Source organism: Tamandua tetradactyla, chromosome 6 (assembly GCF_023851605.1).
Source record: "Tamandua tetradactyla isolate mTamTet1 chromosome 6, mTamTet1.pri, whole genome shotgun sequence".
Classification (NCBI taxonomy): Eukaryota; Metazoa; Chordata; class Mammalia; order Pilosa; family Myrmecophagidae; genus Tamandua; species Tamandua tetradactyla.
This window is the reverse complement of record NC_135332.1, coordinates 90,380,972-90,393,898: the sequence shown is the minus strand read 5'-3', so window position 1 is coordinate 90,393,898 and position 12,927 is coordinate 90,380,972. Positions and strand designations below refer to the sequence as shown.

Sequence of the window (12,927 nt, the reverse complement as noted above, 5' to 3'; positions counted from 1 at the left end):
ACCTATAATTGAATGATATCCTAATAATAGTCATTTATTCATTAAAACAATTTCATGAAAGACTCTTTGGGGCAAACAGGATGAATGAGTCCTCTATGAAATCAGGGACAACATTTTGCTTGCCACAGTGTTGGAACCTAGAAGACACTTGATAAATATTTGTACAATGAGTGAATTATTTGAAATGTTTTAATATTTATTTTTAAAATTCTGTATTTAATACTGACTCCCTTCTCTAAACTGGGATGGCATTAGCTCAAAATATGACACCTCAGTTAAGATGGACCCTTTGCTGTGTAATTTATTGAAATGGATTCTTATTTTGATTTTCTTTCCTGTAGTTATAGTTCCTTCTAATGGTGACTGACACTTTTGGGGTTTTCCTTTTGTTTGTTACTTTGGAGAATGTGTGTTCTTCCATTCATCTTAATGTAAAATTTAAGTGGATGTGGTGATAACATGCTCAGACTTCACATAGCAATTTGTGTCTGCTGGAGTCCAGCTGCTACATTGTGAAAAGAGCCTGGTGCAGATGTGTGCACAGGCGTGATCCTTTCACTGTTCTGTGTACATGTGCATGCACAGATATACACATGGATTTGTTTTAATGAAAATACTGTCATACTATTCGTATCATTCGGTGTATTGATCTGGGCTTTATTTTTCATTGTATATATAACTCTGAAATTGAAAGTTACAAAGTAAAGGTCAGTATAATAATTCCTGAAATCATCTATCCAAATATTATTGAATCAGTTCACCCCTGGTGGGGGGTTGGGGGTGGGAAGAGATTACATAAACTAACAGTGAGATGAGTATACCCACTTTTTGGTAATTAGATATGAAATCCTTATATTTCAGCTGCTTTTCTCATCAGTCAAATTGGATAATATTCCTGGACTACAATTGTTGTTTGGATATATACATAACTTCATGTTCTGCTGGTGGTTTTCTTGCTTTAAATTAATCCCTGGATTGAAGTGTAAAGATACAAGGTCATTTCCTCCTTTGAGCAAATTAAATGTTGAGGAAATTTTGTTAATAGCATAACATAGAGAAACTTTTGGTGATAGTGCTACTTACGTCAAAACTTTGTTTCATGTTTATTGAAATAAATTACTCATTTGTAAAATATGGTCTGAGTATCATAGGCTAAATAGCTACATGTGTTTGTGGTTTCACAGGAAATGAGTTGCCAACACCCAGACTTGCTAAGCCTCGACCCAGCCTCCGTGAGTGCTGGTTGCCTGGCTAGCCTGCAGCAGCCTGTGGGCATCCTGCTTCTAGAGGAGTCCCTCACCCACCTTGCCCCTCCAGAGCCACCAGCCAAGCGTGTCCGGGGAAGGTCCCGCCTCTCTCCTGATGTCCTCAGATGGATCGAACTTGCTAAGTAAGCTTTGTGATCTTGGCAACATGAGGAGCACTATAAATTTGACCAATTTAGTAAAATAGAAAAAAACTTGGCTTCCATCTTAAAAGAAAATGAACTAATAAAGTTGATATTGAGACGTCTCTGAAATTTCTTGAAAAATCTTTCAGGTTTAGTACTTGTTCATGAATCAGGCACAGTTGTCAGAACAAGCAACATCTTGCTTAATTAAACCTATTCATTTCTTTCAGTGTATATAACCTTTTGGATATAGTATTATCTACCAACTGTAATTTCCTGAGTAGTGTGGCTCTAATTTATAGGTCCTGATAATTTATGTGTTTTTATTGCTTTGCTAAACTGAATAGAGGATGATTTATTATCTTCAGCAGGACTCAACATTTTTTTGGGGGGTGGGGGTGCATGGTCTGGGAATTGAACGTGGGTCTCCCACATGGAAGGCGGGCATTCTAACCTCTGAACTGCCCGTTCACCCCACAGGACTCAACATTTTAAAAACATTTTAATCCAGTTAGGTTTATTTTTTTATTTGGGAAAAGCAAATTAAATTTCACTTCATAGTTATGCCATTTAACACTGGGTCTGATTCTTCTTTTTATCTGGAGCATATAATATCCTACTAATTCTGAAGCAGGATATTTGATTAAGGTTGACATTTAATTTGAAGGTTTATTTTATAGCACTAGTTTTGTTGTTGTTGTTTTAGTAGCACTAGTTTTTAAATCCTTAGATTCTAGAAGGAAAAATAGTAACAGTAAGGGTGGGGAAATGCTAAACAACACCTACGTTGTTATATAAGATTCTAGAAGGGTTCCATGCACTACTCCCAGATAGGTCCCTGAGCCAGATAAGTCCTGAAATGCAGAGTGCCCAGCCTCTCCAGAACATCAGTTGGTTCCATCCCCCATCCCATATGTCTGACAGCCCCTTCCAACATGAGAAATTTAGAATGGACATAGCCCAGATAACCCTAAAAAAGTGGGAGAAAGATCAGATGGTGAAGTTATACAGAGAAGTTAGGGTTTAACAAGTGAGTGTCAGTGCTGAGTCATTATATTGATATTTATTTTTGTCTCCAATATCTTAGAGCAGCTAGAAGTAAAAACCTAAAATTGTAGAATGGTAACCCATACCGAACTCTGAAATCTGTTCTACAACTAATTGTCATAATGTGCCTTGAAATGTATTGCTTTTTTATATGTATGTTATTTTTTACAAACAAAGAAAGAAAAAGTCAATTGCGATAATAAATGCACAACTGTATGATGATACTGTGAACCATTCATTGTGCACTTTGGATGTTTAAATGGTATATGAATATATAATATAATCAGTAAAAAATAAATAACTGAAAAAAGATGTAAAGAAAGAAAATTGAGAAAGAAGGAAGTTAGGAAATTATTTCAGTGCTCAAAACAAGAGAGTGGCTTGGACTAGAAAAGCATTAGCAGAGAGAGAGAGAAGTGGATAGAATCAAGATACATTCCCTGTTTGGTTTACATACTACAGAACTAGGGAAACTCTTCTTACTCAACGTACTAAATGTCCTTCAGAAAGGAAAGGAAAAAAGTAAGGATGGGGTGTGTTTGCACTTTGCATTGTGTATCATCCCATCTTTCTGTCTTCACCCAGCACTGTGAGTGTGTGAGGCACTATGTCAGCTTCTTAGAAGACAAAAATGAGTTAGATGTCATCTCAGACTCAACAAAACTAACCATCCTATAGGAAATATATTCACTTAAAGATATAGCTACTAACACAAAATAGGACGTACTAAGTACTGTGAGGAGAGGAACATCATAAAATGATAGAGCAATTGAGAGAGTGCATCTTGGTTAATACTGATTTTACTCAGGAGCCGTTTTTATCAGATGTATAAAAATGAACAAATATCTTGTATAACTAGTATTCTCAGAAACAAAGGTGTATTTGTTGGGTAAATAGAGCTCTATTTGCAAATTTAAAGAGCCTAGGCTTTTTTTCTTTTAACTTTATTTTATTATGAAATATAACACATATACAAAAAAGCAATAAATTTCCAAGTATGTTTTAGCAAGTAGTTATAGAAGAGATTTTAAAGTTTGGTATGGGTTACAGTTCCAAGATTTTTCATTTTTTCTTCTAGCTGCTCAAAGACACTGAAGCCCAAAAGAAGTATCAGTATAATGATTCAGCCGTTGTACTCATTTGTTAAATCATGTCTTCTCTGTTACACTCCTCCTTCCTTTTTTTTTTTTTTTACTTTTTTGTGAAAAATAACATTATAGAAAAAAAACAATAAATTTCAAAGTACATCACAACATAGCCTATAGCATCCAGTGGCATTTTCCCCCTATACCTTGAAATTATATACTCTTTGTATAAAATTCATACCTTTGCAGTAGTTCATGCAAGAATTTATTTATATTTGTAGTGTTAATCAGTGGAACACATGAGTCTATATAACCCCTTACAATCATGTTCACCTTCAATGTGGTAATACTACTTAATACACCTACAAGTGAACCTCCTTCACTTCTATCTATTCCCTTACTATTAAGTTCAACCTTATTAGCGAACCTTCACCCATCTCAATTTTCTGTGATTCTCTAGGTCCCCTATTTAGTGTATTATAAGCCCTTGATTTTACTCTTACCATGGTTGTAAAAGTGGAGTCATACCGTATCTGTCCTTTTGTGTCTGGCTTATTTCATTCAGCATTTTGTACTCAAAACTCATCCATTTTGTTATGTGGTTCACAGCATCATTTTGTCTTACTGCTACATAATATTCTATCATATGTATATACCACATTTATTAATCCACTCATCTGTTGATGGGCGCATGGATTGTTAAAGATGGCTTTAGGCAATCATGGGTAATGCTGCTATGAACATTGGTGGGCAAGTGTCTGTGTCACTGCTTTCAGCTCTTCTGGGTTATACTGAATGGTGGTATTGCTGGGTCGTAGGGAAACTTGTTAGTTTTCAGTAGTTAGTTTCTCAGGAACTGCCAGACTGTCTTCCATAATGGCTGTACATTCCCACCAGCAGTGCATAAGTGTCCCCGTTTCTCCACATCCTCTCCAACATGTAGTTTCCTGTTTGTTTAATAGCAGTTACTCTTGTCCGTGTGAGGTGGTATCTCATTTTAGTCTTGGTCTGCATTTTCCTTATAGCTAATGAGAACGAGCATCTCTTCATATGCTTCTGAGCCATTTATATTTGCTTTTCAGAAAAATGTGTATTCCTATCTTTAGTGCACTTTATGATTGGGTTGTTTGTTCTTCTGTTGTTGAGTTGTATGATTTCTTTATGTATACTGGATAGCAAATCTTTGTCCGATATGTTATTTCCAAATATTTTCTCCCACTGAGTTGGCTACCTCTTCACCTTTGTGACAAAGTCTTTTGAGGCACAAAAGCATTTGATTTTGAGGAGTTCCCATTTATCTATTTGTTCTTTTGTTGCTTGTGCTTTGGGTATAAAGTTTAGAGAGCTACCTTCTTTTACTAGGTCTTGAAGATGTTTCCCTACATTGTCTTCTAGGAGCTTTATGGTACTGGCTCTTATATTTAGGTGTTTGATCCACTTTGAGTTAATTTTTGTGTACAGTGTAAGGTAGGGGTCCTCTTTCATTCTTCTGATTATTGATATCCAGTTCTCCCATGCCCATTTATTGAAAAGACTCTTTTGTCCCAGTTCATTGGATTTGGGGGCCTTGTCGAAGATCACCTTACCATAGATTTGGTGGTCTGTTTTTGTGCTCTCAATTTGATTGCATTGTTGGGCTATACTTCTGTCTTTGTGCTGGTACCATGCTGGGTTTTTTTTTTTTTTTGCATGGGCAGGCACTGAGAATCAAACCCAGGTCTCTGGCGTGGCAGGTGAGAATTCTACAACTGAGCCACCATTGCACCAGCCTACCATGCTGTTTTGACATCTGTGGCTTTATAATGTTTTAAAATTGGAAAATGTTAATCCCCGCACTTTGTTCTTCACTTTTAGGATGCTTTTAGTTATTCAGGGTCTTTTTCCCTTCCAGATGAATTTGGTAACTAACTTTTCCCAGGCCTTTCCAGTAAGTTGTTGGAATTTTGACTGGTACTACTTTGAATCTGTAGATCAGTTTGGGTAGAATTGACATCTTCACTACATTTAACCTTCCAGCCCATGAACAGAGAATGTCTTTCCACTGTTTAGATCTTTGATTTCTTTTAGCAATGTTATATGGTTTTCTGTGTACAATTCCTTTACCTCCCTAGTTAAGTTCATTCCTAGATACTTGATTCTTTTAGTTGCTATTTGGAATGGAATTTTTTCCTTAATTGACTCCTCAGTTAGGTCATTGCTTGGTGTATAGAAACATTACTGCTTTTTGCACATTAATTTTATAACCTGCCACCTTGCTGAATTTGTTTATTTGCTCAAGTAACTGTTGTACGTTTCTCAGGATTTCCAAGTATAATATCATGTCATCTGCAAATAATTAAAGTTTTCTTCTTCCTTTCTAATTTGGATACATTTTATTTCTTTTTCCTGCCTGATTACTCTAGCTAGAACTTCTACTACAATGCTGAATAATAGTGGTGACAGAGGGCATCCTTGTCTCATTCCCAATCTTAGGGGAAAAGCTTTCAGTCTCTCTCTAGATTACTATGCTAACTATGGATGTTTCATATATGTCCTTTATCATATTGAGGAATTTACATTTGATTCCTACCTTTTGAAGAGTTATTCTTAGAAAAGGATGTTGAATTTTGTCATATACTTTTTCAGCATCAGTTGAGATGATCATATGATTTTTCCCTTCTGATTTGTTAATCATTTATAATCCTTTATAATGCTATATTACATTAACTGATTTTCTTGTGTTGAACTGTCCTTGCATTCTTGGTATATATCCCTTTTGGTTATGGTTCGTAATTCTTTTAATGTACTATTGGATTCTATTTGCTAATATTTTGTTGAGAATTTTTGCATCTACGTTCATTAGGGAGATTGGTCTGTAGTTTTCCTTTTTTGTAGCATCCTTACCTAGTTTTGATATTAAAGAGATGTTAGCTTCATAAAATGAGCTAGATAGTATGCTGGTTTGAAAGGAAGTATGTCCCCTAGAAAAGCCATGTTTTAATCCTAATCCCATTTTGTAAAGGCAGCCATTTCTTCTAATCCCTATTCAGCATTGTATGTTTGAAACTGTAATTAGATCATCCTCCCCGGACATGTGATGTAACCGAGAGTGGTTGTTAAACTGGATTAGGTGATGACATGTCATCAGTCTCCGTGTCCGGGTGTGTGCCATTTTTCCTAACAAAAGTAGTAAAATCTAACGGTAATTTCAAAATTTTTTTAAGTTTATATTTTTGACAAAATAAAAATAACATTTTAAATGTCTTATTTAGTTAATAATATATGACATCTTGATCAACTATCACTTCATTAAAGTAAGTACTTTAAAAATTTTGGGACCTTCATTGATTTAGATTTTTTTTTTTTTTTGGTTTGTTTTATAGACTGTATAGATCAATTGGAGAATATGATGTCCTCCGTGGAATTTTTAGCAGTGAGATAGGAACAAAGCAATTTACTCAGAATGCATTATTAGCAGAAGCCAGAGGTGATTATTCTGAAGCTGCTAAGCAATATAATGAGGTAAAACTGATATCTAGCAAATAGTGTCATTACTTAAGCATTTCTATTCTCTGGATGAAAAAACCATTAGCTCTAGAATTTAGAGGTTTAATAATACTTCAGCTTTCTGTTCATTCCTTAGATTTTACCCAAAGGTTAATAGCAGACAATGATTTCATAATAACAAAATATGAAATAATTATTGTTGTATCCCTTACTCATTTTAAGAAAACATTGTTGAGTAAAAGGGAAAGCATTTCATAAATTAGGTTTTTATTACCATATCTTATTACTATAAATCTATAAATATATTTCTATATTTGCTATTATTATACAGTTTCTTTGAGAGCATTGTTTCCCTTTGGTAAGTGAAATATTTATAAAGAAGTAAAGAAAATTGGCTTGGGAATGATTATAAATTTAGTTTTAGACATTTTGTGAACTGAGTTCCCAGTAGCAACTAGTTGAAAGTTGGGATCTGTGACTTATGAGACTGAGCTGTTTAGATTTTAAAATCTCTTGCAATTTTCTGCAAATATTCTATACCCTAATTTTCATTTTAAGAACTTGTTAAAAAGTAAATAACAGGTAGTATTAATTTAAATCAAGCTTTTGGTTTTATTTATTGACTTTATTGTTAAGTTTCTCAGAGTAGTGGGTTCTTCCAAGTTAGGATTCTTACAGCCAGGAATCTTACTCAAAGATTCCTTTTGTTTTGATTGAATGTTACTCTGAATATTTTCCCTTTTCTCTCACCTTGTTCATAAATCTGTAAATCACTGTCCCTAGTACGAATGTTATACTACCTCAATTTCACATGTTCTTATTTGTATTCTTTCCAGTAATCTTATTGTCTTTTCTTTGCTAGGCTCTCAATAAGCAGGAGTGGTTGGATGGTGAGCCTACAGAAGCAGAAAAAGACTTCTGGGAACTAGCATCCCTTGACTGTTACAACCACCTTACTGAGTGGAAATCTCTGGCATACTGTTCTACAGTCAGTGTTGACAGTGAAAGTCCTCCAGATTTAAATAAAATGTGGAGTGAGCCATTTTATCAGGTGTTTGAATTATTTTGTGGTCACTGAAATAAATATTTTAAATAGCTAAGTGTTTTCTAATTAATAAATTTCTTTAAAACTTTCAAGGCAGTGTTGCGAACAATTAGGATGTTTATATAGTCTGACTCTCCCCCACCTCCCCCCACAAATTCCATAGTATTATTAAATCTCTTGTCACTTTTAGCTAATCCTGTCAAAATAAATGGGATGTATTTTGAAATAAATATGAGTATCTCTGATATTATGTCATGGAAGAAAATTTTCTTTTGTGTCATATTATAAAATGCCTGCACACTGGGCTCACCTGATTCCTAGAATGAGACATTTGCTCATTCCCGCCCCCCATCCAGAGTGGTCTTTAGGCTGAAGGTAGTTCAGCTTAGGTAGTTTCCCTTTGTCAAGAATGAGCTATTTTAGAGGAACTTTTTTTTAAAATTGTCTTTCTGAAGTTCCGCGTGGATGTTTATGTTCTTTAGGAGACATACTTACCTTACATGGTCCGCAGCAAGCTGAAGCTGCTGCTTCAAGGAGGCGGCGACCAGTCCCTGCTGACGTTCATCGACGCTGCTGTGAACGAGGCTCTTCGGAAGACTCTTATCGAGCTTCATTACAGCCAGGAGCTGAGCCTGCTTTACATTCTGCAGGATGACGTTGACAGAGCCAGATACTACATTCAGAACGGCATTCAGATTTTTATGCAGGTAATAGATGCATCTGAAATGTACCGTTTATAGGTGTTTTTCAAAGTCATTAAACTCATGAAAAAAATCAAGTGAAATTTTCATTTGCTATTCATTTCACCCATTTCTTCTTTCCATTCTTCCATTTTCTCCGGATATCTCTCTTTGCTCTTTTCTTTGCCTTAATCCTTTTTAAGATTTTCTTTTTCTGTTTTAAAAAGTTTCCATTTTTTCTTTTCTTTTAAAGTTCTCATCTTTTTCACATGATTGAAGAATATTTGAGAGTGTTCTCATTTATTTATATATGTATATTAGACTTCCTTTGGAAATAGCTGTATGTATAGAAGTTTAGTTGCTTTGTGGAAAAGAATATGAGTTGAGCAGCTCTGTCCATTTCCTGCCATTATGCTTCTTTTTGCTTCTCTGAGGCTTCTGTTGTTTAATTTAGTGTCTTTTATACAGTCTATTAACAACATCTGCCATTGGTATCTGCTGATCATACATGCATATTCTTTGATTATTTTCATTTTTATTTTCTATTTATTTTCTTGTGATTACTACAATAAGAATGGGCCTCTGTAGTTGGCAGTTTTACATTACAGGATTTGTATTTTTACAATATTGGTGGCAAACAGAGGCAATGACAGCCTGATTGTATCAATTGGACTAAAATGTGATTGGAAACCTAAATTATTAAAAATAACTTTAAAACCATTTAATTGCTTTTATGACTGAAATATTAACTACAATGGGAACATTGGGTAACTATTGTGTATATGGGTTAATTAATATATATATTTTAGAGACTTATATTAAAAAGTTAAAGTAGCAAATTGATTTATAAACATGATAAATGCACTTTTTTTCCCTAGAATTATTCTAGCATTGATGTCCTCTTACACAAAAGTAGACTTACCAAATTGCAGTCTGTACAGTCTTTAACAGAAATTCAGGAATTCATCGACTTTATCAGCAAACAAGGTAATTTTTTTAACCATGCTGTTATTTTTTTTTATAATTATGGATGAGTTTTAATATCTGTTTTTTGCTTAATAAAAATGCCTATCTCTAAACATATGGGTTGGAAACTGTCTCGAGTTTTTGAGGTCACTGAAAGAAATGTGTGGAGTGGTCAAACACTGTTCTAGGCATTGAGGTTGCCAAGTCAAATAAGACACATTTCCTAGCTTTAAGAAGCTTCGAAATAGTGGGGTGAACTGATAACCAGCTGATTCCACCACAGTGTGAATCCTACTGAGACAGAGGGGTGCACGGGAGACGGCATGGGGCTCGCAGAGCACCCACCAGACAGAAAGTCTGCAGTATCTCCAGAGGTGCCAAGAGTTCTGGACCCGGGTATTAGATATGCTGGGCTAAGCGGAACAGGCTGCAGGGCAGCGGTGCCCAGACTTGAAGGTCTTTGATTTTATCCTGCTGCCCATGGAAAGCCAGTCACAAATCTCAGGGAAATAGTAAGTCTTTGCAAAGGTAAAATTTCTTAGTTGTAAGTTGGAATTTCAAGTTTTGTCCTAAATAATTAAAAATAAAGATACTTTTCAGAATACTAATAAAAAAATTGGAATTTTTATCTATCCACATAATTTTCTCTGTTTTAAACTTAGATAACTATTTTTCAAGTACATATTATTTATGACATACCATTCATTAAATACTTTCTATTTCCCAGGACCTATGTTAATCTCTTTATCAGTATTACCTAATTTTTATGGGATATGGGGTTGTTTTATCTACATTTTATAGAGGGTTAGAGAGATTAAATGAATTGTGTTAGTAAAATAAGTAAAGATCTAAATTTTGAACCTAGATCTGTCTGATTCTAAGCTCATAAATGTAGTAAATGTAAAAATTTACTTTAAATTACATGTTTATCTCCTCTTTTTTTTGGCATGGACAGGCACCAGAAATCGAACCCAGGTCTCTGGCATGGCAGGCAAGAACTCTGCCTGCTGAGCCACCGTGGCCTGCCCTCCTCCATTTTTACTATATATCTTTAAGCAATTTGCATGACAGAATATATTACATTTAATATGGTGACTTTGTATCCCTAATGTGCAAGAAAACACAAGGTTTTTCCTAATCTGGACAAAAAAATTTAAAATAAATTACTATTTACTCTGTGTCAATTGGTCTTGTCAAATGAGCGTAGTTATCCTCTAATGTTATTTTAGGTAATTTGTCATCTCAAGTTCCCCTTAAAAGACTTCTAAAATCTTGGACAAACAGATATCCAGATGCTAAGATGGAGCCAATGAGCATCTGGGATGATATCATCACAAATCGGTAAGATATGATCCTTCTGAGTTGAATATGGATTCTTTTCCAAAACTGCCCAAGTGATTTTGCCCCTAAACTGTGATTTAGAAAACTATGGGGACTGAGTTTAGTGTCACTGCCTCTCATCTTGCCAATTCTGCATTTTAGTTATTCTAACAAAATTACTCATATAGCAAGTGTACTTTGGCTTCCCACTAGTTCTCCTGGGGAGGAGTTGCTGCCCACACACTTGGGGATTCATCTTTGTGCTTGGTGGTTGATCATGAAGATGCTTCTGGCAGAGAGAGAGGCTAGGGGACAGCAGGGACAACAGCTCATCTGCTTCTCTAGGGAGTGAAATGACAGCAGAGAAAACTATGAAGTGTTTTTTTATTATTCTATTAAAACTTGGATTTTTTGACACTCCCGCCTCCTGCCTCATAACCGCATTGTATAATTGTATCACTTTACCAGTTGTGACATTTGCATATTCTCATCTTTTCTTCACCTAATAACAACCCTGTAATCAATAGGGCCGATGTTAACCATGACTATATAAAGACTATTTTTTCCTTTTCAGCTCATGAGCAATGTAGGAGAGGCTTTGGGACATGCATCTTATACTGCTCATAAAACTTCCCTCTTTAGATTTAGCATCCCTGAATGACTCTTAACCTGAACTGATCTTGACTGTGATAGTTAAAATAAAAGCACTTGATCCATGTTTATTAGTCTGCGTCCTATTATAAGGAAAAGCCCTTCCTTCTCCCCATCTATTTATTTATTTACTTTTTTTTATTATCGGTATTGACTCATGGTTTCCAGTAATGGGATGTAATCTGTTACTGTCCTTACTTATTTCATGTTCATTTTGCCTCAGATTTGGCCAGCAATTGTTTTTCAAGCTGGCTTCTGAGTTCTTTTGATGTGCTTCCATCATAATTTTTTTAGCAGTCTTACTTTGTGTGAGAACAAGATATTTCATGCTCATCTTGAAAAATTATTCTATATTTTCTTCTAGAGATTTTAGTTTTAGGTCATACATTTAGGTCTATGGTCCATTGCAAGATAGTTTTTGTAGATGGTGTGAGGTAGGAGTAGATGTTCATTTTTTTTTTTTCATAAACTATCTAGCTGTCCTAGCACTACTGGTTGAAAAGTTATTTTTGTATATTATATCTTTTTAAACTTGTACCCTTGCTAACTTCACTTAATAGTTTTAGTGCTTGTTTTGCAGATTCCCTGAGATTTTTTTATGTAAGTAATCATGTCATCTGCAAGTGGACACAGTTTTTTATCATCTTTTCTGAACTTAGTGCCTGTTATCTCTTTTCTTGCCTTGTTAGAATGGTGAGGATTACAAATAACAAGCTTAAGTAAAAGTGATAAAATGGGCATCCTTGTCTTATTACTGATGTCAAGGAAAAAAATCACCGTTAACATATCTTTTCCTAGATGCCTTTATCAGCTTGAGGAAGTTCTTTTCTATTCCTGATTTTCTGAGAGTTATATTTTGTTTTTAATTGTATCTTAATTTCACAGGCTGCTATGACAAATGCTATAGGCTCGTTGGTTGAAACAACAGGAGTTTATTGCTTCAAACTTTTAGAAGGAAGAAGTCTGTGCTGGTTTGGAACTGCTGTGTACCCCTAGAAATGCCATGTTCTTTAAACCTGACTCGATATTGTAGGGTAGGATCTTTTTCATTAAGTTGTTTTTGTGGAGATGTGGCCCACCCAGTTGTGGATGGGATCTTTTAATTAGATGGTTTCCATGGAGGTGTATCTCCACCCGTTCAAACTGGGTCTTAATCTGCTAACTGGAGTTCTTTAAGAGGGAACCATTTTGGAAAAAGTTTAGAGCTGACACAAACAGAGACATTTGGAGATGTAAAAAGAAAATGCACCCAGGGAA

At 35.1% G+C, this 12,927-nt stretch overlaps 1 protein-coding gene across 3 annotated transcripts in view; it reads left to right on the top strand.

Moving 5' to 3' along the window:
* Positions 1–12,927, top strand: part of PRKDC (protein kinase, DNA-activated, catalytic subunit) — a 282,120-nt gene that overhangs the window by 207,806 nt on the left and 61,387 nt on the right. For all 3 annotated transcript variants that reach the window (XM_077166734.1, XM_077166733.1, XM_077166735.1), the window contains 6 exons: positions 1,185–1,390; positions 6,885–7,023; positions 7,871–8,059; positions 8,536–8,760; positions 9,612–9,720; positions 10,929–11,040. In XM_077166734.1, the coding sequence (XP_077022849.1) occupies positions 1,185–1,390; positions 6,885–7,023; positions 7,871–8,059; positions 8,536–8,760; positions 9,612–9,720; positions 10,929–11,040 (980 nt within the window). The remainder of the gene's footprint in view (positions 1–1,184; positions 1,391–6,884; positions 7,024–7,870; positions 8,060–8,535; positions 8,761–9,611; positions 9,721–10,928; positions 11,041–12,927) is intronic.